The 25,703-nt window shown below is 37.9% G+C and overlaps 1 protein-coding gene across 8 annotated transcripts in view; it reads left to right on the top strand.

The window, feature by feature from the left end:
- The window catches only part of LOC131677311 (inositol hexakisphosphate and diphosphoinositol-pentakisphosphate kinase), a 38,556-nt gene that overhangs the window by 5,913 nt on the left and 6,940 nt on the right, over positions 1 to 25,703 (top strand). For 2 of the 8 annotated variants that reach the window (XM_058957106.1, XM_058957082.1), the window contains exons 2-11: positions 8,721 to 8,980; positions 11,470 to 11,796; positions 11,873 to 11,963; positions 12,708 to 12,862; positions 12,920 to 13,683; positions 13,746 to 13,831; positions 14,034 to 15,340; positions 15,402 to 15,497; positions 15,553 to 15,784; positions 21,549 to 22,844. In XM_058957106.1, coding sequence (XP_058813089.1) covers positions 8,721 to 8,980; positions 11,470 to 11,796; positions 11,873 to 11,963; positions 12,708 to 12,862; positions 12,920 to 13,683; positions 13,746 to 13,831; positions 14,034 to 15,340; positions 15,402 to 15,497; positions 15,553 to 15,784; positions 21,549 to 22,844 — 4,614 coding nt within the window. Of the gene's footprint in view, positions 1 to 8,720; positions 8,981 to 11,469; positions 11,800 to 11,872; positions 11,964 to 12,707; positions 12,863 to 12,919; positions 13,684 to 13,745; positions 13,847 to 14,033; positions 15,341 to 15,401; positions 15,498 to 15,552; positions 15,785 to 21,548; positions 22,845 to 25,703 lie in introns of all 8 variants that reach the window. The other 6 variants (XM_058957097.1, XM_058957074.1, XM_058957065.1 and 3 more) reach the window with 5 other exon arrangements.

Genomic DNA, 25,703 nt, shown 5'->3' with positions numbered 1-25,703 from the left:
ACTTTTCTAACATAACCAAATGAGCTATTATAGAGCAATGACCTGTTAATGGGGTAGTGATTAAGTTCGGGTCGAGTATCCGTACAGCGAGGAATTCTTAAGTCTTTCTCTTTGAGTATTGATAAATAGCCTTGATTGTGAACAAGGCGGTAGGGTAGTGTTGCTCCCAGTCCTCGATTTTTTTCCTTAGACTGGCTAGGTCCAAATCCAAAGCGTAGCTCAGGACCTATGAAATGAGAGACAGCTCTCCTATCAGTTAGATCCATCAAAACTAACCGACAGTCATAGACGAGTTTAAACATGAAGTTACGTGAACGCAGAGCTCTTAACCCAGCATAGCTGTCTGGCAAATTTGTATTTGTATAAAAAGTCCAACTGACAATTTGTCTAACTGAATTAAACTAAACTAAGTTAAACTAAACACAATTAAACTAGTGACAATACACGACGACGAAACTGCGAAGAATTCATGACGAAGTTGAAAATTTCAGCAAACGCGTTGAAGCGACGACTCTGCTAAAATTGGACTTTTGGCAGCGTAGTTAGTGCATAGAGGCTGATTTGCGCTAGTAGCTCCGGATCATCATATTCAGCCAGCAGAATCTTTAACACGAAGGTAGCCTGCACTGCATGTCTCCGATGTGTTAAAGTATTAAGTCCTAAAAGACGACAGCGGTCCTCGTACGATGGCAGGTTTAACGGATCGTTCCACGGCAATCCACGTAACGCATATCGTATGAATTTACGCTGGACTGCTTCGATCCTAAGGCTCCACGTTGCTTGATAGGGGCACCAAACGACGTTTGCAAATTCCAACTGCGGGCGCACCACTGAGCAATAAAAAGTCTTGAAACACAGAGGATCCCGAAATTCACTGGAAATTTTGAAAATAAATCCCAGTAATCGATTGGCTTTGTCGATGGACGCAGAGACGTGATGAGTATACGTTAGCTTTTCATCAAGAATCACTCCTAGATCCTTCACGTGGTCAACGCGTTGCAGCTGAGTTCCTATAGTTATAGTTCAAGGTAAGCATATTTCTCGTTCGAAAATAGCTGATGACAAAACATTTTGCAACACTAAGGACCATCATGATTCTTATACACCAGCTATAAAAGGTGTCGATAAGATGCTGTAGCTAACGGCAATCGGCTTCATTTCGTATAACAAGAAAAAAATTTAAGTCGTCGAAAACTGCATCGTTCACGAACAGTGAAAAAAGCAGTGGACCCAGCGTACTATCTTGAGGAACTCCGGAAGAGTTGATAAAGGATTCTGAAACAATATCGCCAATTTGAACAACGACTTCACGGTGTACAAGGTAGGATCGAAGTCAAAGGCAGAATCTAGTAGAACACCCTAGCTTATCAAGCTTTGTTATCAGTATCTCATGATTAACTCTATCAAAAGCTGCCTTTAGATCAGTGAAAAATCCGTGCTGGGCTCTCGTCAGCAGACCAGAGCTATATTTGCTTCCCGAGACATCACTCGGGACATTCACAAATATGTCGTGTGAACTGTTTGGATTTTTTTGTGTCTAACTAGTGCTAATTTGGGTACTAGTTTAGATACATCGTCTAACTAGACACCCAGATGGTGCTAGTTACTGACGAGATGAATTCGAAACACAAAAAAAAACCTAATTTATATTAGGTCTTGTGCCCTTAACGCACAAAACGGTTTCGTCCAATTTTATTACATAATACCAGGCGTTTGGTTTCTTGAACCAAAAGACAAGAGGTAGTCTTCGCTTTCTCGTCAGCAAAACAAGGGCTATATTTGCTTCCCGAGACATCACTCGGGACATTTGGCTTTAAGCGTTCACATATGTCGTGTGAACTGTTTGGATTTTTTTGTGTCTAACTAGTGCTAATTTGGGTTCATCTCGTTTAGATACATCGTCTAACTAGACACCCCGATCGTGCTAGTTACTGACGAGATGAATTCGAAACACAAAAATAACAAAACTTAAGATAAACGCGATTGTAAAAATACTAAAAACTTGAAAAAAAACTTTCAGCTCTACAGACAACTGGAATTCAACAAACAGTGATAGATGCCATAGATGAGTTTAAACATGAAGTTACGTGAACGCAGAGCTCTTAACCCAGCATAGCTATCTGGCAAATTGAGCAACTCTTTACTCCTTGGATTGTTTCGAAGCAGATACTTTCGCCTTAACTGCATATACCTCTACTTAAAAGAATAACAGTGTATTTAAGTACAACAATTCCGATACTAGGTCCAGGATTTTGAAATGCTTCATAATATCCCTCGTTTAATATCGATGAACTGTATATGTATCCGCAAGACATTACGTTCTACCTCCATTTTAGTGTGGAACTAGGTTTAACACTGATTACAAGGGAATCATTGGGGTCGATTATACCTTGGTAGTTACAGACAAACCTTTTCGCTTTCCACTCTGGGCCACCACACAATTGAAGCATATGCAACCACTGGTCTTATAACTAAAGTGCACAGCCAATGCCCCATTTTTGGCTTCTAATCCCAAAAGAAATTTGGCAAGCCAGCATGCATTTTAGGGCTTTTTCCGTAGTTCCTTGAAACGCAGATTTCACAACAGCTTTCGATTCCACAATAATTGATTATAAAGATTACAACATTGGCTGGAATTGTTTGTAATCATATAGTGCTTGACTCTTGCTTCAGCTTATAATGGGAAAACCAGGAACGAAAAAACTTGCTCACTTCCTACGGTCTGTTATCTGAATAAATAATTAGCGAAGAAACCAATGCAGGGACGTTTGTTTCCCTGTTAAAGCTTTGTATGTACCTCTTGTGAAATGAGATTGCAAAATATTCATTTTCCATGAAAATTTTGACATTTTCTCGCGAAACGCGTAGCACGAACAAAAACACTCTATTCATCGAATTAAATATATATGCGCAAAAAAAATGTAGACGATGAAACTTTTTATTGTGCTAAACTGTTAATTATGATGATTGAAAATTGATGACACTTGAGTTGTCATGTCAACTGTCAAACGATATCACCTCGCATAAATGTAAACACTTTGACATGATATCCATATCATCTCAGTATATCAAGTGATACCAGTGCTAATGTGAATAAAGTATTACTCTTAGTTACGAATCAGAGCAGCTACAATTTAGCTTGCAGCCTTTAGTAGCTTTATTTTGTAGTAGGCGAGTAGTAAGCAATGACATCACAGTTTGTTTCATTTTTCCATTTTCATGCCTCTCTTTATTGATCAATAGATTTTTCATCAATTAGCATCACTGGCCTAAGGTTGAAGGCAAATATATCTGTAGCAAAACATCCAAATAATCCCAAATTTCCCTCTATTGGTAGAATACAACTAGGGTTAGGAAAACCGAGGCATTTTAAAAAACCGGTATTTTCGGTATTGAAAATGAAAAAAACCGGTAATCAAAAGGAAAAAAATGAAAATTAAATGGAATTTACAACGCAGTCGTATTCAACTTGGTTTGGTGCCAATTCATACTTTATTAACAAAGTAATCGTTCAACACACGTTACTTGAGAACCCCTGATGTGATTTGGCAGCTTCTTTCTGCATCGTAGCATGTCATCATATTGTCTAACTCGCTTATTGTATCAAAAAGCATAGCAGGTTAGCTAGATGCAGTAGACGTTCCGAGATTTGACAAACCATTTCTTCGAAAACAGACCTGAAGCTGCTGTTTTCTCCTACTACAAATGCTTCAATATATACTGAAAATAGTGTTCAAAAGATGTTTGAGCCAAGTTCCAGCCCATCAAAAACGTTTAAGATTTGCTATAGATCAGGCTTATCTCGGTCTATTTTGTCACCATTATTCAAAATACTTGATGCTCAAGCGGTTTACCTACTTAGTATATAAAACCGCTTGAGCATCAATTCCACTTCATCTTGAAAACCAGCGTTTCTTTGCTTCCTTTTCCAATTGAGCATGAGCAGGATGATCGTATAATTCGTAATTGCTACTCCGTGATTGAACAGAACAAGCAAAATTGCACAGATAATCTGCGAATGGAAACTGGGAGTAGCTATACATCCTCAATATGCACGTGTCGAAAGTTCTGTACGTTACAATGTCAATAACGATGTCGGCCGCGTCCTTATAATCATCTGAGAAGTAAAGATATGTTAGTGTAACAAATGTTGTCATGGAGACCATGTATACCTCTGTATCTCCACGAGCAATTTTGTCAGAGGGGTGGGGTAAATAATTGCACAAATCTATGCAACTTGGAGAAGTGCTATCATATGTTTATTGCTCTGGGCAGCTAGCTGCCGAGAATTTATAGTAGATTCTCAGATTGTTAAAAATGCAACTTCAACTCCGGACAACTCATTTTAGAGAGTGTTCTTTAGTTGATTCAAGCGACATGTGAATGATTGATATGCTAATAGCTATGTAATTGAAGATTTTGAACTATAAATAATAGTCATCGTAATATTATAACCAATGAAACGACAACTATGAGTTGATTTCTCTCCACGAACGATTGGATAAGATGCAGACTTTTATACAATTAACATTCGCGCACGTAATGGCATTACTACTATTAGCAAGAATTGTCGACAAGAAGAAGGAAGGGAAACTGATTCACTAATTTAATACAGCCATGTGCTAAAGTTAGATCGAGCTGCATTCCACTGTTTATACAAAAACATTAAAGTGTCCCAAAATAAGCGTACTTACTGCTAACACTAGCAGGTGAATATATTTTTATAGTATTTCGATAGCTCTATTCTAAAAAAACAATGAAAAGATATTTAAAGAGTTTTTGCAAACAAAAATACCGAAAATACCGGTTTTTGATTCTTGCAAAACCGGTGTGCAAAGATTTTTGGAAAACGGGGGTGCTCAGCTCGCCCCACATGGCGATATTGCCTCACTTTCCCTACCAAGCACAACAGCTGTTTGGACAAGACCTCAAAATTGCACTCGAAGAAAAATTATCTTGCCACACATCTAATTATATTGCATTGTCGCGGGATGGGATATTGCGGCAGATACAAACAAAAACAAACTGTGCTCTCGGCAATCAGTTTAATAACTAGCTTATTAATTTCCGAATTGGCGATTTGCGGCAAAGCCAAAATTAGTCATGCGACACCTATGATTCAGCTCATGAACTGGCAAAGTGATACAGTTTGCTTTTTTTCACCCGTAAGTGAGTCGTAGCTTACAACAAAATCTTCATTATCTTCTCGGAAAAAGCTTACCACTGCCAAAATTTGAATGAAACGAGTAAGAAATTTAGTTTTATTTGCAATTATTCTGCAATTACAGCCATTTGCAACTATTTCACTTATACATTTCTTCGAAATGTAATCGGGGTATTATTGTGGTTATAAAAAATCGTTCCATAAATAAAGTTCCAACTCGAAACCGAGACCCAATCAGTACCAATGTCAAACTACTTCATATTTTGAACTACGTAGGAGATTCAGTGAAGACTATCGGAGAGAAGGATCGGCTGTGCATGATACAAAGCTGACACTTTCCTATTAGCCGGATATATTCTTTCCTCGCCTGATCTGGAGAGTTTCATGAATTTACACCATCTCATGAAGGTTTGGCTTAACTTAGGACGAACGGGAAATGCTGTTGCGGCGGCTACGGTGCTCAACAAATTACATTTCGAAACAGCGCGCATATAGCTCTGCGAATAATATTAGAAACCACTATGTTTTACACTCTTTTCGCAAGATGTTTACTCATCATCTTATAAAATGATGGTTTTCCTTCATTTTCATAAACAATTATCAACAAATTGATCGGTAATTTGGTGTTTAAAAGTCATTTTTTACCAATGTTTACATAAAATATATGCACTATGACAGAACAGAATAAAATCAGCAACACTTTCCTTCCAGCGCTATCTGCGAGCGGTTTCAACGTAGAATCGCCAATAGGGGGGGGGGTCGTTTTTGTTACAATTTTACGTCAGAATGGTCCAGCTCCTGATTGGCGATTTGCGGCAAAGCCAAAATTAGTCATGCGACACCTATGATTCAGCTCATGAACTGGCAAAGTGATACAGTTTGCTTTTTTTCACCCGTAAGTGAGTCGTAGCTTACAACAAAATCTTCATTATCTTCTCGGAAAAAGCTTACCACTGCCAAAATATGAATGAAACGAGTAAGAAATTTAGTTTTATTTGCGATTATTCTGAAATTACAGCAATTTGCAACTATTTCACTCATACATTTCATCGAAATGTAATCGGGGTATTGTTGTGGTTATAAAAAATCGTTCCATAAATAAAGTTCCAACTCGAAACCGAGACCCAATCAGCACCAATGTCAAACTCCTTTATATTTTGAACTACGTAGGAGATTCAGTGAAGACTATCGGAGAGAAGGATCGGCTGTGCATGATACAAAGCTGACACTTTCCTATTCGCCGAATATATTCTTTCCTCGCGTGATCTGGAGAGTTTCATGAATTTACACCATCTCATGAAGGTTTAGCTTAACTTAGGACGAACGGGAAATGCTGTTGCGGCGGCTACGGTGCTCAACAAATTACATTTCGAAACAGCGCGCATATAGCTCTGCGAATAATATTAGAAACCACTATGTTTTACACTCTTTTCGCAAGATGTTTACTCATCATCTGATAAAATGATGATTTTCCTCCATTTTCATAAACAATTATCAACAAATTGATCGGTAATTTGGTGTTTAAAAGTCATTTTTTACCAATGTTTACAGAAAATATATGCACTATGACAGAACAGAATAAAATCAACAACACTTTCCTCCCAGCGCTATCTGCGAGCGGTTTCAACGTAGAATCGCCAATTGCGTATTATGCCTAAACTAGTGTTTGGTAACTAATGTAATTGTAAATCATAAATGGTTCAACGGATTGAATGAACATATGTCTCAGCTTAACGTGCAACACATGTATTCGATTTAGACATTGTTTGGGTGCACTTTGCATTTCACGAACGTAATGTTATTTTTAATAAAAGTGTAAGTTAGCCGATAGTTTTGAACAAATATGTTTACAATTGAAGTAAAATATAACCTGAACTTATCACTGCACTGAAATAATATTGCTATTATCTCATATCTCGAAGCCAAGAAATGTGATGTAATAATATGTATAAATATCTAGAGTAAGGTGGGATAAAAGTGCGCGTGGGGCAAAAGTGCGCATAGGACTTTTAGGAGCACACAAGCGCTAGAACCTGGCAACTCTGTATGGATTTAGTATATCATTAAGTCAACTAATCGCACATATAAGCATTAAAGGTTTGAATATAGTGACTTGAAGGGGGAAGGAACGTCTTTCGTTGCTTTGATGTAATTTTTTGAATTTTGGGAATCATAAATTGGCTGTTTGAATAAATCAGGATCTATAAAACTACAGTACCCTAAAAATCTTCAACATATGGTTCGTTGCGAGAAATATTTAATTTGATGAAAAAAAATCAGTAATTTTCGTAACAATTTAATAAGTTAAAAAACTGACGGTGTGGTAAAAATGCGCATAGCATATCCGCCCCAATAAAAAGACGCGAATGAAACATTTTATAAAAAAAATTGAACTAATTCTTCCATGATTTAAAGAAGGGACCAGCATCTTCAATAATTGCGAGCTCACCGGTCAAATTACGACTGATATGAGCGGTTTACGAACAAAAGCATCAGCATAACTGGTTCCAAGGGAAAATATATAGTGCCGAAAGCTCAGAGTAATTAAAAAAGAAACAAAAAACTATGAATATGTCAATAAAGATGTATTTCCAATATAAATACCATATTCGAAAAGAATTCTTGTAGTGATCCACCCAACTATGACAAATAATGATGTTACGAGGGGTGACAGTTTGATCATGAACAACATTGTCTAAAAGATGAAACATTCAAGTTTTTTCAACATAATGGAAAACTGACCAACATCAACCGAGGCAGATGGAACAGTACATTTTAGTTATGAAGGAAGAGTAAAAGGGGATGGATATCCTAAAATTGGGGCAAAAGTGCGCATTTGAGTATTCATAAGAAAATAATTATTTCTCGGATTACAAGCAAAACCAAGAGATACCTAATATTACGTTTTGAAGATGTGTGATGAGAGTATTAATTTGTAATCATGCTGATTTTCTAGTGCTTTCTACCAATAGTTATTTTACGAAAACTGTTAGGTGCGCACTTTTGACCCACCTTACTCTACTTCGTCGTATATTTTGTTGGAAATTAGTTTTCTAGAGTGAAAGACGCCTTGACAATTCACTTAATGTACCATTTTTATTGTATTTTCCACCAATGTTTCAATCGAAAAAGGTGCTCATTGTTCAACATTGTAACAATTTCCATGTAACCTTTTTCATAATTATGAATTGTAACCGATCTCCATAAATTTTAAAGTTGAACTCTATATACTACAATATAAAATAAATTAAATTACAGTTTAAAACCACAATGAAATATTTTTATAACATGTTAAAGATAAGATTATACTACAAAAAGCATTCCTTCCCTTTGAATAAAATTACGAAAACAGCATAATAGTGCTCACAACAAAAAGAAAATAAACTGAGAACGGTTTAAAACAGTTCTGATAATTAAGAGTGTGACACCCAACATTTGCAAAGTTTATTTTTGATTCACTACGAGCGAGCATGTATTATAAGGTGCAATAAATGATGTGAATTCACAGAAACATTAGTGAAGAATAGTGCATAAAGTGTATAGAAGTGCTTTTTAGACCGATCAAGATCTGGTTTGAAAATGGAATGGTCATGGTTGCGAGATTGGTGGCGGTTGAAGAGACCACGACGAAAGTTTAGACATAACAGAAATGATGTTAAGGAAGAATCCAGTGGTAGTAAGGAATTCGTAACTGAAGCTGATGGCGAGCTGGAGTTTTCTGATGCCCATGGATATGGAGATGGTCAAGACGAGAACTATTTCTATGATGACACAGGGCAGGATGATTTCATCTGTTACTGTGACGAATGTATGAATGTACGAGTATTATCTATTAACGGTATATATATACTATCCTATATAAAAAGTATATCACAGGGTGAGCCAATATTCTCACGTGTTAGGGAAGGTCCCACATTATTTCAACGAGTTGCATATATGTTGAGGTCGGTCAAAAAATCGAAAATTTTGTTATTCTTTTATCTTAACCGTGTCCGACGCAGTACCCCAGTACCTTTTTAGGTTTCAATTAATGAAATTCCAATGTTTTATCAAGAGCTGAAAATAGAAACTTTGTGACATCTTAGAACATCACTAAGTCAAGCTTTTGGGTTAATAATATTGTTGATATAGTAAGGAGGGAGTGAGGAGGGGCTCCTGAATTTTTTCACCACGCAACGCGCCGACGATGGTACCCTGGTGCCCACAAAACTGAAATGCCAGTAACTAAGGCAATTTATAAGCGATTTCGAGACTTTTGGGTCTTTTGGATTCAGGAACTCATCCACTTTTAGACTTGGTAGAAATGAATCAGGTTACTTCATTCGGTTCCCAGGAAACCGGATTTCTGCAAGCATGTTCCAGTGCTGGGATACTGTTTGTGAATTTCAATGGAATACTGGCAATATCCAAATACTTGGAATTGCATCTGCGGGCTGTATCGTGTGGTTTTGGAACCATTTGGTGATTTGACCACGAAACGGACACTTCGGAGCAGTTTCCCGTGGGGCCGTGAGTGGTCATCCGAGTTCAAATTCCAATATGGACTCGTAACAATAAATAACAGACTTTCGAGACAATTTGAACAGTTTTAATACTCATATTGCAAGGACATTATTAAAATTTACAAATCATACACTAGTACTGGAACATTACTCCGGATAATCCGGATTACCAAGAACCAGATCCATTCGTCCGGTTCAATTTCACAGAATCAAAAAGTGGACAAGTTCTGAATCCAAAACATCTAAAAGTGTCCAAATCGGTTGGAGAAAGCCATAGTTGTGAGCATTTCAATTTGTGGGTACCCGGGTACCCTCGTCAGCCTATTAACCGTTATGTGTCCGACGCGGTACCCGGGTACTTTTTTAGGTTTCAAATAATGAAATTTCCATGTTTTATCCATAGCTGGAAGTTAAAAATTTGTGACGTCTTAAATATCACTAAATCAAGCTTTTGGGTTAATAATATTGTTGATATAGTAAGAGTGGTGTGAGGGGATCCTGACTTTTTTTTACTACGTAACAGGCCGACGTGGGTACCCGGGTACCCACAAAAATGAAATGCCAATAGCTAAGGTAATTTCCAACCGATTTTGATGATTTTGGGTTTTTGGATTCAGAAACTCATCCACTTTTAGACTTGGAAGAGATGAATCGGGTTACTTCATTCGGTTCCCGGGAATCCGGTTTTCCGGAATCATGTTCCAGTTCTGGGATAATATTTGTGAATTTCAATGAAATACTATCAATATGGGTATCAAAATTCTTGAAATTGCATCAGTATGCTGTATCTCGTGGTTTTGGAACCATTTGGTGATTTGACTTTAAAACGGACATTCCAGAGCAGGTTCACGTGGAGCCGTGAGTGGCCATTCCATTCCAATTCTATTTTTCAAATTGCCCGTCACAAATAGCCTACTTCCGAGACAATTTGAAAAGTTTAGATACTCATATTGCTAGCACAGTACTAAAATTTACAAATCATGCCCTAGTACTGGAACATTACTCCGAAAATTCCGGATTACTAAGAACCAGATCCATTCATCGGGTTCACTTTTACAGTATCAAAAAGTTGACGAGTCCCTGAATCCAAAACATCTAAAAGTGTCCAAACCGGTTAAAGGAAGGCATAGTTATGAGCATTTCAATTTGTGGGTACCCGGGTACCCTCGTTGGCCTGTTGAAGGTGTTTTTTTGTTGGAAACATAACGGTTAAAAGCGTTTTTTGTTGAACACACAACGATTAAAGTAGTAGTTCTTACAAGTGTTATCCCAAATTTTTATAGAAATCCACACAGTAAAAGCAAAGTTGTAGCGTTTTTCATCTTGCTTCCCTCCCTTTCTGATTATTTAGTTTAAGTTTCCCTTAAGTGGGTCAGACAGTACAAAATAAAATTTTTATTTTCGCATACTTCGGATAAGTAAAATATGCTCAAGAGGGATTTGCTCGAATTCAACTTGGTTCGTCTACTAGAGCCCATCAAACTACCAACTATCAATTTTCATGTGAGGCTGACAAAATCAGGTCAAAAAGCTGACAAAATCGGGGGTAAACAAAAGGTCTTTACTGTATTAGAAAAATCAAAGGAAGATAGTTTGTCAGTCTTATAATAATTTTGTCGTGTTGAACAATCGTACTAATCTCTTAGAATGTTTTATAGTGTTAAATGTAGTAGGGATCAGATGTAAAAAAACGAAATCTAAACAAAACTTGTCTTTGTTGAATTTGATTATTTGTATTTTATTGCTTTTTTGATAAAAATTTCCACAGTGGTACGATTAAAGTGTACTTTTTTCTCTCTATAGGGAGATCTCGAGTCTACCGATGGTCTCGATTCGGACGATTCATCCGCCTCCGGAAAGCAGGTTGTTGTGGCAGTTTGCGCAATGGCGAAAAAATCACAATCCAAGCCCATGAAAGAGATACTGACTCGCCTACAGGAATTCGAATTTATACGCATGATCGTACTCAGCGAGGAGATTATCCTGAAAGAACCGGTTGAGAATTGGCCTATATGTGATTGTTTAATTTCATTCCATTCGAAAGGCTTTCCACTGGAGAAGGCTATTCAGTATGCACATTTACGTCAACCGTACGTCATCAACAATTTACATATGCAGTTTGACATACAGGTAGTAAGGATCGTTTGTATTAGCCGGTGGCGGAAGTACAGTTGAACGGGGGAATATTTTTTTGTTTTCTTTGCAGGATCGGAGGCGTGTGTATTCTATACTAGAAAAGGAAGGAATTGAGATTCCACGATACGCCGTTCTTGATAGGGATTCGTCGGATCCGAAGCGTAGGTTACAGTGTAGATATAAGGGTGCAGCAACACGATCATTTTTTCAAAACATTTTTTTGGTTTTTGCAAGACCCCAAATAGCTACGAAGAATTTGGGATCTATTTATGGCCTGGCACCCAGTATTACATTTGAATTCTGTCTGGGAAATCCTACTTTTTGAATTCCCTTTTCTAGAGTTTTTCAGGAAGAATGCAACGTATTTCGTAAAAATATAACCCAGGAGGTACCTAACAATTTTGCCGTGTACTGGGCTAGAATATCTCTAAAGAAGTTTGCACACGAGGCGACATGACACAAAAATATTCACAATGAATTTTGTTCTACCTATTCCAACGTTGTTGCTGTTACCGCGTTGGAATAGCTAGAGTAAAATCGATAGTGAATTTTTTGTGGCGTGTGTCCTGTCGCCTTGTGTGCGTACAGCTTAAAAAGAAAAAGGTATTCGATGGTTCGAAATAGAGGACAAAAAATGTTTTTTTTCTATCGAAATCCAAAAACATCGATGAGGAACAAAAAACAAAATGAGAAACATGAAAGTTATATTCGAAACTTGACTGTCATTTACTATTGTGGACTGCAAAATTGGAACACTTCTTAGGGACTTCAAATGTAACCAAAATTGATTTATTCTCTTTTGCTTTGGTCAAGTTTACTTTTTTTTCCATACAACATTGCCCCACCCTAATACATATTTTGTCAATATTACTTTACATTTTTGTACGTTTGTTTACTTACTGTAGACCATGAACTAGTAGAATCCGAGGATCACGTGGAGGTGAATGGAATCATCTTTAATAAACCTTTCGTGGAAAAGCCAGTGTCCGCTGAAGATCACAATATATACATATATTACCCTACCTCCGCTGGTGGAGGCAGCCAACGGTTATTCCGAAAGGTATTTTTCTCTTCGTTTTCTTTTTGTCATTAAGATTGAATTTAATTGCGGTTATAGATTGGTAGCCGAAGTAGTGTATACTCGCCGGAGTCTCGAGTTCGTAAGACGGGTTCGTTCATTTATGAAGATTTCATGCCGACCGATGGCACCGACGTTAAAGTGTATACTGTTGGTCCCGATTATGCTCATGCTGAGGCAAGGAAAAGTCCAGCTCTCGATGGGAAGGTTGAACGTGATAGTGATGGCAAGGAGATTCGCTATCCGGTTATTTTGAACAACGCGGAAAAGTTGATTTCCCGCAAGGTTTGCCTCGCTTTTAAACAAACGGTTTGCGGATTTGATTTACTGCGAGCTAACGGAAAGTCTTTTGTCTGTGATGTCAACGGGTTTAGCTTTGTTAAAAACTCTAACAAATATTATGATGATTGTGCAAGAATAATGGGAAACATGATATTGCGAGAACTGGCGCCAACATTGCACATACCATGGTCTGTTCCGTTTCAGCTAGATGATCCCCCGATTGTACCCACTACATTCGGTAAAATGATGGAGCTTCGATGTGTTACCGCTGTTATACGCCATGGTGATCGAACACCGAAGCAAAAAATGAAAGTGGAAGTAAGGCATCCAAAATTTTTCGAAATATTTGAAAAATATGATGGGTACAAGTATGGTCACATTAAACTGAAGAGACCCAAACAGCTACAAGAAATATTAGATATTGCTCGATCGTTGCTTGCTGAAATACAAACCAAGGCAGCAGACTCGGAAATTGAAGAAAAGCAGAGCAAGTTGGAACAATTGAAAAGCGTACTGGAAATGTGAGTATGCGTAAAGTTATTCGATGTCTGGCTAAGTGTGATTACCTTTTGTTTTCTTGAAGGTATGGTCACTTTTCCGGTATTAATCGTAAAGTACAAATGAAATATCAGCCAAAAGGACGTCCCCGTGGATCAAGCTCTGACGATGGTAAACAACATTCTAGTACGTTTAGTTTTGCGTTTTGACAATGCTAGGCTTATTTAATCTATTTCTTGCCTCTTTCATTAAAAAGTATGCGTCTTTTCTATCGCTTTGCGGTTTTTTACCTATTTCAATTTCCTATCGCCAAAACGAAAATGCTTTCTAATACGGTTTACGTTTTTTTTGCAATCGTGCCACTGCGGAACAGTAGATGCTCCGAAGGAACCTTCTCTGGTTCTCATATTGAAATGGGGCGGAGAGCTAACCCCAGCCGGACGGATTCAAGCCGAAGAATTGGGGAGGATCTTTCGTTGTATGTATCCAGGTGGTCAAAGTCGAGATGGAAAGGAAGGTCTTGGAGCACAAGGTTTGGGTTTGCTGAGGCTACATTCAACGTTTCGCCATGACTTGAAGATCTACGCATCAGATGAAGGACGAGTTCAAATGACAGCAGCGGCATTTGCAAAAGGATTGCTGGCACTAGAAGGAGAACTGACGCCGATTCTAGTTCAGATGGTGAAGAGCGCAAATACCAATGGGTTGTTAGATAATGATTGCGATTCGAGCAAATATCAAAATATGGCCAAATCACGACTACATGAACTAATGCAAATCGATCGTGAGTTTACAATCGAAGACCGTATCGCGATAAATCCAGGTAACGTAATTAGTATCAACCTAGCTATGGATTTTGTTAAAAATCCAGTGAAATGTTGTGCGCATGTCCACTCGCTTATACAATCATTACTAAACGTGGTAGCCATTAAAAGAGATGATCCAAAAACTAGAGAAGCTGTGCTTTATCATGGTGAAACGTGGGAGTTGATGGGTCGTCGATGGGGCAAAATTGAAAAAGATTTCTGTACGAAAAGTAAAGACTTTGACATTTCGAAAATTCCAGACATATACGATTGCATTAAGTACGATCTGCAGCATAATCAGCATACGCTTCAGTTCGATTTGGCCGAAGAATTATACATATACGCTAAATATTTGGCAGACGTTGTGATACCCCAGGAGTATGGGTTAACAGTACAGGAAAAGTTGACAATCGGGCAGGGCATTTGCACGCCATTATTGAAAAAGATCCGTGCTGATTTACAGAGAAATATAGAAGAAGCTGGTGATGAAAGTGTCAATCGGTTGAATCCTCGATATAGTCACGGTGTGTCAAGCCCTGGAAGACATGTCCGGACAAGACTTTATTTTACCAGTGAAAGTCATGTGCATTCACTTTTGACAGTACTACGCCATGGTGGTCTGTTGAATATATTGACTGATGAACAGTGGCGCCGAGCTATGGAGTATGTTTCTATGGTATCAGAACTGAACTATATGTCGCAAATTGTGATAATGCTATATGAAGACCCTACGAAGGATCCTTGCTCAGAAGAACGGTTCCATGTAGAATTGCACTTCAGTCCTGGTGTGAATTGTTGTGTGCAAAAGAATTTACCTCCAGGGCCAGGGTTCAGGCCTCACAGCCGCAATGATTCAGTAACATCAAAAAATGCAGTAAGCTCAATTAGCAGTTGTTTGCGAGTTTATCTATGATAATTTATTTTTGTCACTACAGAGTGGTGATGAAGAAAGCACATCGCGTATCGACGAAGAAAACGATACCGAGGAAGAAAATTCTCACGAATCTGGACAAACGCTTCCTAAAGATAGTGTATAACTAAATATTTTACCTCGATACAACGTATTTTGATTATGCTTTTTCGTAGTTCTTTACAGATGCCACGCGAAACAAAGAAAAAAAGATACGCAAAATTAAATCTTCAGAGCCGATACCCATTGGTTCTTGTCATACAGTAGCAGGGCACGAGGCCATGGATCTAGCTAAACGACTAAGCGAAGAGCTAGCGGCACAGCAAGTATCTGGTCAAAGACCACTTAGTCCAGACGAACCACGTGCTTCTCGGTCCTTTGAGCATGGTAAACATGGTCGCACCAAAGGTTAGTAACGCAAACAGTGCACGGGAATAGCATCCCATATCCAATAGCTTCTGTGCCGTATGTTTCTTAAAGAAATGCTCATGATAAAAATTGTCCATGCCGGCGATTTTTTTGTAAATCTTTCATTCGCAAAGATAGTTATAATCATCTATTTGTCTGTAGCTGTATAAATCCATACAATGACTGCGTAGCAGCGACAAATGCGTAGTGGTAGACCCGATCAGAATGAAATAACACAATTATAACAGTATTCTGATGCCTTATTTAGTCAAATCTCCTAACAAATATTTTTGCTTATTTTTTTTATTTACTTTTGTTTTTTTCATAGTATGTTTATTTGACACGGCATTATTTGCTTATGATGATTATAAAGTGAGGGCTGTTATACACTATAAGAACAAAATACACTCCACCATTACTGCCGTTATCCGCATAACAGTCCCATTTGCTATGGGTTTCCTATGCAGGTAGGACTCTTATGTATATCGCGGCATGTTATTCTTTTGTTAGGTCGTTCTGATCGGGGTGTTTCATATTTGTATTATATTCTGTGTAGTTAGAAGCAATTTCCCTCAGAATAGATCCTGCACGTTATTACCCACACATTGGACATAAATAACTGCCATATCCGTTCCCTGGGATTCCCTATTCGAAATTTGCACATTTTGGGGTTTACGTAAATCGATTGTCATTTTGAATTCTTTAATCGTTCGATGCTCAGAGGCTTCATTTTAGTGTTTTGTCTGAACAAATCGTTTCAATACTACTAAGAGCTTTTGTAAAAACCACAGGATCGAAGGTTTTAAGGACAAACGAACGATGGTGCGAAAATCGAAAACTAAAAATGTAACAATATTCTACATAAGCTGATTGATTTTCATGAAGATCTAACACAGGGTGCGAAAGAAACTGCTTTTTTCGTTTTCTATCTCGCACCAATGTTTGTTTCTCCTTAAAGCAATTAAAAGTTGCCAAAATGTATATAAATTCTTGGTTGAGATTAAAGCAGAATTCTTTCCGACAACGTATATACTCCCAAATGAACATCTCGAATGCAGTGATCAGTTATACTTTGCAATGCTTTAAGGATGAAACAGCTTTTTGCTACACCAATGTAGCGTAAAAAAAGATAAACTGATTACACTATGTATGAATGATTGTAGCACTAGCTACAGCGGTATAGTGTCAAAAATGAAAATGCTACTAGATCGACCAAAGATCTTTACTTGTCTAAAGATCTTTGTTTCATTATACAAAACAGACATCTTTAGGAAAGAATCTAATTTAACTTTAACTTACCCAAGTAAAAATTAAAGTTTTATAGTACGCTACAAGTGTAATCTAAATTTTATCAGTGGCTATAAACCTACTATTAAACCTCAATTGTTACTAGAGAAGTGACAGAACTAAGCTAGCGCCTGATTGACGCTAGCACCAGAAAAACAGACATTAATTGTGTTCCTGAGCAAACCCCTAGTCAAGCTTGATGTCCGCAAAAAGAGTTCATTTTTAAGCTGACTATTATACTATATTTCTCCCTAAGGAGAAAAATTTAGGTGAAAATCAATTTTCCTCCACTAAGAAGAAAATGGGTAAAACCACTGAAACCAATTATTCAAAAAATATTGCCCGTCGTGCTCTTGAAAGATTGCCTTCTCGTGATTTTTTTTTAAATATGTGTGAAGTGTTTAAAACATCTTTGGAGTAAAACTTATACGGAACATTCAATCGTTCTTTTGATTTATTCGGTCATGGTCTAAGAGGCCAAAAATCAGAATTTCCTGGAATGAGCCTAGAGACAGCCGTTGGTAATAGCTCAACAAAACTTTTGATGATAGCACCACATATCCTGGAAAGAGTGTGCCAACATGAAAAGTGTTTCTCATTTGAAGCAAGCCAGATTATCACGGAGAATAGCAATAAAAGTTGGTAGCATTGCCAACGACTAGTACACGATGCATACGAAAGCCGCTTACCTTATATTCTCTTTCGGATGAAGCAGCCATACAACGATGTTCAACAAGATTGAGATCATATTGGCATATGAAGCGAAAAAAATCATTGAAAACGGCAAAGTGGACCCATTTTTCGATTCTAGAACGCTTAAACAGAAGGTTGTTGGCGTTCGTAGAAAATAATGGAGGATTTTCGTAATACTATTGAACAGTTTGTGGACGGTGAACCGTTGTAAGTCGTTCCATTATGAAATAGCCAAAAACACTGAACAACAATAGCATGACAGTTTGTTGTTAGCATCTGTGCATCACAAAAAATGCGATGTAAACAAAAAACATCATTAGTTATGAAATTTTCGTTCCTACTTCGTCTCATCAGTATCCGACGCTAACTTAGTGAAAGTACTAAGCTAGCGGCGGATTGATGCTAACTTCAAAAAAGGGAGAGACAATTTGTGTTCCTGAGAATACTCCTAGTCATGCGTGATATCCCACAAGAAAAGGAGCTCATTTTAAGCTGATGAGAATTCAATGAAATCGATACATTCGGTTTGGCTTAGCAAGCCAATGCAAGATGCACTATGCTCCTTAGCGGAGAACAATTTTGGTAAAAACTTTTTTTCTCCATTAAGGTGAACATTGTTTAAAACCATCTTTGCGCGTGAAGAGCACAAAACCTATAACTAAACTATAGCTAGTTCTGGAATTTGGATTTCTACTTCGTCTCATCAGAGTCCGGCACTAACTTAGTGACAGAACTAATCTAGCGCCGGATTGACGCTAGCTCCAAAAAAACGGGGACATAATTTGTGTTCCTGAGCACACCCCTAGTCAAGTGTGATGTTCCGTAAGAAAAGGAGTTCATTTTAAGCTGATGAGAACTAATGAAATCGAAACATTTGGCTTGGCTCAGCAAGCCAATGCAAGATGCACTATGCCATATTTCTCATTGAAGTTATTTTCAATTTTCATTATTACTGGTGGTTATGTTTTACTTTGTATTTCTGGTGCAGTGCATTTGAGGCGGTTCTCTACTCTAGAGGCGTGCAATTGAGCTGTTTTTGGGGGATAACTGGCAAAGTTACATGTTTGGCTTTAAATTTTAAATTTTGAAGACCAGAAAAGAACATTGATTGAATTGATGTTGAACCTGCTGTCGAGTAAGACTTTTCATTAAAGTATTGGTCTGATTTCACAATTTTTTTTCAATTATTCAGTAAACATACCGCTGTTCTCACTGTACGATTTACAACATTTCTGTTCGTTCCATTTTTTTTATTATCTAATATGTCAACAAATGTTACATAAATTAAAAAAAAATATGACGAATGTGCAACTTTTACAATGTTTTTATGCTCACTGAATAATTTAAAAAAAATATTAAAATTGGATCAATACTTTTATGAAAAGTCTTATTTCAAGGTTTTATTGATTCTCACAGAGATGGATTTTCCGTCTCTTTAGAATTAATATTTTCGTAAAGTAATTTTCATCAAAATTAAGCATTTTTATACTCTTAGTGGAATTTAAAAAAATAACCCTTTTTTAAATACGTTTCATCAAAATTTGTTCACACTTTTTTTTCTTACACTCCATATCCTTAGTTGTAAATTAAAACATACAACACAACATGCAAACACTGTAATAAATATTTTTTATCTATTTCAAATCAACATCATCCGCGGGCCTACGAGTGAATCTGAGTGCCTTTTGAACTTTTTTGAACTGCTCTTCAAAACAAACTGATAACCAATATATACTAACAGTAGTCTCATCTGGCTGACAATTGTACCGTGTTGTTGATATTTTTCTGTTGCGTCCCCAATATGAAATTAGCGAAAGTATTCGTTTAGTGAATTGACTGCGAAGTAAAAACCTAAAATGTATTGATCGGTTGGAGATTTTCAACTTCGCCTTTACGGGTTCTTACTTAGTAGTCAAAAGCTCAATGGATAGTTACGTCTTAAATACCTGATGTGTGGTACTGGTTCAAAAATGTGCTTTATGAGGCGAACGAATTCTTAGTCTATCTACTACAGCGGCTTTGGTTTATGTTTTCCGCGGAACACCCTTAAAACGAACGTTAATGAAATCACACTGGAAACATACCACAAGATTTAACTTAAGAACATTTCATTTTCCATGTATTTAACTTTCCTTGCTTTTTATCTGTGTTGTACGTGCTTCCAGCATATATTACACATAGAAACAAACAATTAATGTTTATATGTAAATCATATCAATGGTTGATCATCGCGCAGTTAATATAAAATTAATCATGTCCATCGGTCTATATTGTGGCATTGAGAAGAATTTCATAGTAAAAGATGGTACAGGTTCCGTTCAAAATTTACATTTACACTCATCCGATCATATGAGTGTCAAGCATGTCTATATTATAATGGGTATGGATTATCAGCTCTTGTTTCATTAGACCTTTCGATTTAACATTAGGGTTGTTCCAGCTGGTACTTCTTGCTTGTCGGAGCAAACGTCCGCTCCTGTTTATTTTGGTGGTTATTGTTCCGAATCGTGGCTTTTTCGAGAAACGGGTATTTTTTGGAAAGGTCTGGTTTACAACAACTAATTAAAAAACTCGAGGCGGGGAAAGCTTTAAAGTAGTTTAAACTGAAAAAATAATTTGTTCCCACTAACCCTACTAACAGGAGTTATGCGCATGAGAAAGTGACGTTTAGGGCGAAGGTAGGGTGATGCGGATTGTTCCGCATTCCGAAGCGGCGCCAAACCGCTGAGGATCCACCGGATTAGGTGGGCTTTATCTCGTCGAAGATCTGTGATCTACTTGTTTACTCGGTATATTTAAACATGAATAGCTTAAGCACAGCACACGAATAAAGCGATGTGGCGTAGCCACATTAGGTAGTGACAATGTTTTATTTTTGTAATAAATTGTTACTATTGTTACTAAATAAAATATTATTAATGCCTATTGTGGCTACGCCACATCGCTTTTTAGCATGCTGTCCCTATGTTTGAATATAACAGGCAAACGAGTGGATCACAGGTTTGTTTGCACTTTCGATGGTGACATGAAAACCACCTCGCCCAGCGGATCCTCTGCGTTTTGCATCGCTTCGAATCCTTGACCTCGGTTCTGCGGCCAAGCCGCATCACACCGCCTTTGCCCTAAATGTCATTTTGTTATGCGCAATACCACTGTTAGTAAGGTTAGTAGAAACAACTTATGTTTTCAGTTTAAAGCACTTTAAAACTTTACTCCCCCCCCCCGGATTTTTTTCCATTAGCTGTCGTAAACATGCCATTTAGAACCATTTCCAAAAAAAAACAACCCATTTTTTGAAAAAAAAAAAAAGCCGCGTTTTGGTACAATTACCATCTGCTTTGCTACAGGAGGCAAAAAAGCCATGAGAAGCGAATACAAAAACAATTCTCACTCAGTTTACTCTGGAGTACTTCCAGTTTCTTCGAGTACTGGAACAAATCTAACATATAACAAACTTCCTTCACTACTCACATATAACACAACAAGGTTCTGGGCTCAGTTTCATTGTATTTTCTTTTCGTTCTTCTTTCTCTTTCTATTTTCGTGTATACAATTTTTTGTGAATCGTTTGTTTTTTATTTTTGTGTTGATGTCTAAACTTTTTAAATAACAATAACAATTGCAACTGTATATTATCTGCTATCGAATTGTTGAATGATAACTATTTTACTTTTTTTCGTGGTGATTTGGTAATCTTTTGCTGTTCGTCTCATGGTTTTCTTGTTTTTTCCCTTTAACCCTGATATGTTTGTGTGTCTCTAATGAACTGAATATAAAAACGTAGGTGAAACGCTGTCTGTCACTTTGCAATTCAATTCTTACTGTAAATCGGCAACAAACGAAACGTCTCTCTCTTCAATAGACTTTTTTCAAACAATCAAAGAACCAGATAACCAATTGTTCCTCATTGGTACTCAGGTGTCATCCACAAATAGATATGACAATCGTTGTCTTGATGCAACGGTTGTAACGGACGAAAGACCTTTATCTCGTCAATGCTTGTTCATGCAAGAGTCTAATTCATGCGACTCAATCAGTGAATTTACGCCTAACTTGGCGGACCAAGAGCTCTATGTTTCTTCATTTTCTGACACGAATTCTGAAACGTCTCGATATTACAGTGCCTGTCACGATTTAGACCCCTTTCACTACAAGTATCCATTAAGCAATAGAGCTCGCTCTTACACATTTTCCAATGATCCAGAAAAGGATAATTTGCTTGTTCCGTTCAATGAGTGCAGTTGCAACTCAATACTCTATTTATCTCTTCCTCTTATTAGCAGAAGCTTCAATGATTTGGAATCTTTGACAGACGCCGAAACGCCACGTATTATCCAGAATGATTCCAGCACTACCCTATTTTTTCGTGTTAAATCCTTAGATCGCAGTCCTAACTCCTTGACCCAATCCCAGTTGTTCACTGATTCTTCACCCATCCAACTAAAACCAAAATTAACCACTGAGCCACAGATTACTTATCGAGGTTCCAGTGATCTTACTGTACCCAAAATGGACTTCACGAAACGGACTAACAATACTGGGGAAACAATCACTTTCATTTCCCTAACAACTCCGCCGCCAAATGAAAGTATGACTGACTCAGACATGGGCTTTACAACTTTGTTGAACAAGATTTTTCCGGTTAAATCCTATAATAATGTCACCATGGCTGCTAGTTGTAGTGATAATCAAACCCTTACCGCTGTTAATTCTACCATAACTAACAGCAGTAACAGTAACCTTTCACCTAACTGTAAACCTCACTGTTCGAAATTCGTCAAATCATATACGACAGACAGCAGTACAAATCCGTCCGGTAGCGGTAATGTTGCCGTTGGTGGTGGGCACGGCTGTGCAGTTTCGTCCTCTCATGGTTCATCTCATTCGTCTACTGGCGGCACAGCTGTAAGACGTCAACGACACAGCATTGCCGGCCAGATGAGCTACTTTAAGATGCTAGGTGGCTTCGGTAAGAAGATGGCAACCAGCACAAACAGTTTGTTCAGCACCGCGGTAATCAGTGGAAGTTCATCAGCTCCGAATCTTCGCGACATGATTCCGAATACGGCGTCACCCTCAGGTAATTGTTATATACTTCTTTCTTTTGTTACTAGTGATAATACGAAGTGTTGATCGAATTGCTCTTGAGTGTTTTATATATCCCGTAGAAGCTGTTTCCCGAGACCTAATATTTAGCAATTTCTCGTTTCTCCTCAAAACTCAAAACCGACGCTAAGTTCTTTTTGCGTAAATACCAAACATTACATTATCTGTTTCTTCGCATGTCATGGGACTCAAATGAGTTACAAAACAAAAAAAACAAAAATAAGCGAATCTGCATCGTGCGAAAGGAGCAACTGGAATCCTTTGTCAAAGATTTACAGGGTGCGCCAGCTGGATGTATCCTTTTTCAACATTGAACTTCGCCATTTTTCAGCCGATTTTCACAAGTAAAGTTTTTAAGGATATGTTATGCTACTTATTATAAACAAGGTTTAGAATACAACGTCGATTAAATGACCACCTCCATTTGATACACAAAAGCAGCAGAGTATTTTGCATGACAGCATTTCGGGCTTAATCGCAGGAATTTTAGCTCGTATATTAGCTTTGAGTTCGTCAAGGTTCTTAGGTTTGCTAGAATAAACTTTACTTTTCAAGTAACCCCACAGAAAAAAGTCTGGTACCGTTAAATCCGGAGAACGAGGAGGCCATTCCAAATCACCATTTTTTGAGACAACTCGTCCTGGGAATTTGCTCTGCAAGAAATTGATTCTGCGGCTGCGGTGTGGCAAGGTGCCACGTCTTGTTGAAAATAGAAGTTTTTCAGACCTTTTTCTGCATTTGTGGGCAGACAATGTCCACCAAAATCCAACGGTAGCGTGCGCCGTCGATGGTCTCTCCTTCTTTGAAAAAATAAGGACCGATGATTGTTTTGCAGCACACTCGTTTTCAATGTAAAGCGCTACGATTTCAGCGCGTTCTTTTGGTGTAAATCGACTGATAGCTAAAATGGCACTTTTCAGAATTGTGTTTATCTGTCAAATGGTTGAGTTGTTCAATGTTGAACTAGGACACATCCAGATGGCGCGCCTTGTACAAAAGAAAATATATAGGTGGCTTGCGGCTATGCTGGAAAGTGCAAATGTTAACTTTACACCAATAACAGAATTTGTGAAAACAGACAGTGGTAATATAGTTAAATAAACCAACAACGAGAGTGAGGACTGATATTATAACCGCTTCTGCTTACTTTCCCAGGGGAATCAGTTGAAACCCCTCCAGAAAATGAGCTTGTTGGCTGCTGTAGGAAAAGAAGTAATTTATTATTGGTTGCGATGCAAATGGCCATCATGCGATCTGGGGATGCACTGATTTTAACGAAATGGCAAGTGTCTTATAGAGTATTTATTATCCAACAATATAGATACAGTAAAGACCCGTTTTTATCAGACCCTTGGCGAATTTTAAGCTGATAAAACAGGGACATTGATAAAATCGGGACATATATTTTTCTGTCTTTTTAATAAACCGAAGCTCTCAAAATATTCTTCTTTGGTCCTTAGATATAGCCTCGCAACCTTTTCTGATTATTTACTGTAAGTTCCCCTGACTGAGGGGGTCTGATAGTACAAAATTTAAAAAAAATAATAAGAAATATATGCCCAAGAAAGGATGTACTCGAATTCAACTGGGTTTCTTCAGCAAAAGCCCATCAAACTACCAACTACCAATTTTCATGTGAGGAGGTTGACAAAATCAGGTCAAAAAGCTGATAAAATCGGGGGTAGATAGAATCGGGGGCTGATAAAATCGGGTGCAGATAAAACCGGGTGCTGATAAAATTGGGTCTCCACTGTATTCCATATCCATACTTGCTCCACTGAGCAGTAATTGAAATATCCTTTGAGATAAAGTACCTGGGACTGACACTAGATAAGAAACTAAACTGGAATGGACATATTAAGCAGGTTATAAGTAAGGGCACTAGTACCTTTTGGGTGCGCAGTAAAAATGGGGCCTCAGACCAAGTATGTTTCATTGGTTGTGCTCTACAATAGTCAAACCTAGAATGACATTTGCCTCGCTAGTTTGGTGGCCTAAAACAAAAGAGACATCAACTCAATAAAACTAGGTAAACGTTGAAAGTTTGCTTGTGGAGCAATAACCGGTGCCATGCGAAGTACTCCATCGAAAGCATTAGATGCGATGTTGCATCTCATGCCGATGGATCAGGTGATACAACTTGAGGCGGGAAAAATCGGATTGAAAATAAATCACTATAAACAATTGTTGTCTGAAGATTTTTCAGGACATCTTGCGGTTCTGAAAGATTTTCCTATAAATAACCTCTTCAAATGAAGACTGGCTGCATGCGATGCCGAAGTTTGAAACTATCTACAACATTACTGAGACTGAACGCTCAACCTGGGATCAAGGTGGCCCTAGTCTCCGTCCAGGCTCAGTAATTTGCTACACAGATGAGTACATATTACAGGACCAAGAATAAACGCTAGTATGTCCATGGCATTCTGGCCAACAGTGTTTCAAGCAGGAATATATTTTCATTTTAGAATACATTTACGTATGTGTCTGAAAAGAAAATACCAGTATGGAAATATCTGCATTTTCTCAGAAAGTCAGACTGCTCTCAATGCATTAAGGGCCCCTACGTGTCGCTCAAAACTAGTATGGGAGGGCATTCTTGCACTCCGAAAATTGGCAGAGAAAAATTATGTCAATATATACTGGGTTCCAGGACATTGCAGGGAATGAAAAATCCGATTACTTAGATTAGAGGGTTTCCATTAATTTTATCGGCCCAGAACCATTCTGTTGAGTCTCATCGAGTGCCCTCAAAATGGAACTGAAAAGTGGGAGGGCACAGCTATAAAGAACAATTGGAGTACCACACCTGGACTGGGACAATTAAAGAAAT

This window comes from Topomyia yanbarensis, chromosome 1, assembly GCF_030247195.1.
Source record: "Topomyia yanbarensis strain Yona2022 chromosome 1, ASM3024719v1, whole genome shotgun sequence".
Classification (NCBI taxonomy): domain Eukaryota; kingdom Metazoa; phylum Arthropoda; class Insecta; order Diptera; family Culicidae; genus Topomyia; species Topomyia yanbarensis.
Note: the sequence above shows the minus strand (reverse complement) of the source record. Positions and strands in the feature narration are given on the sequence as shown.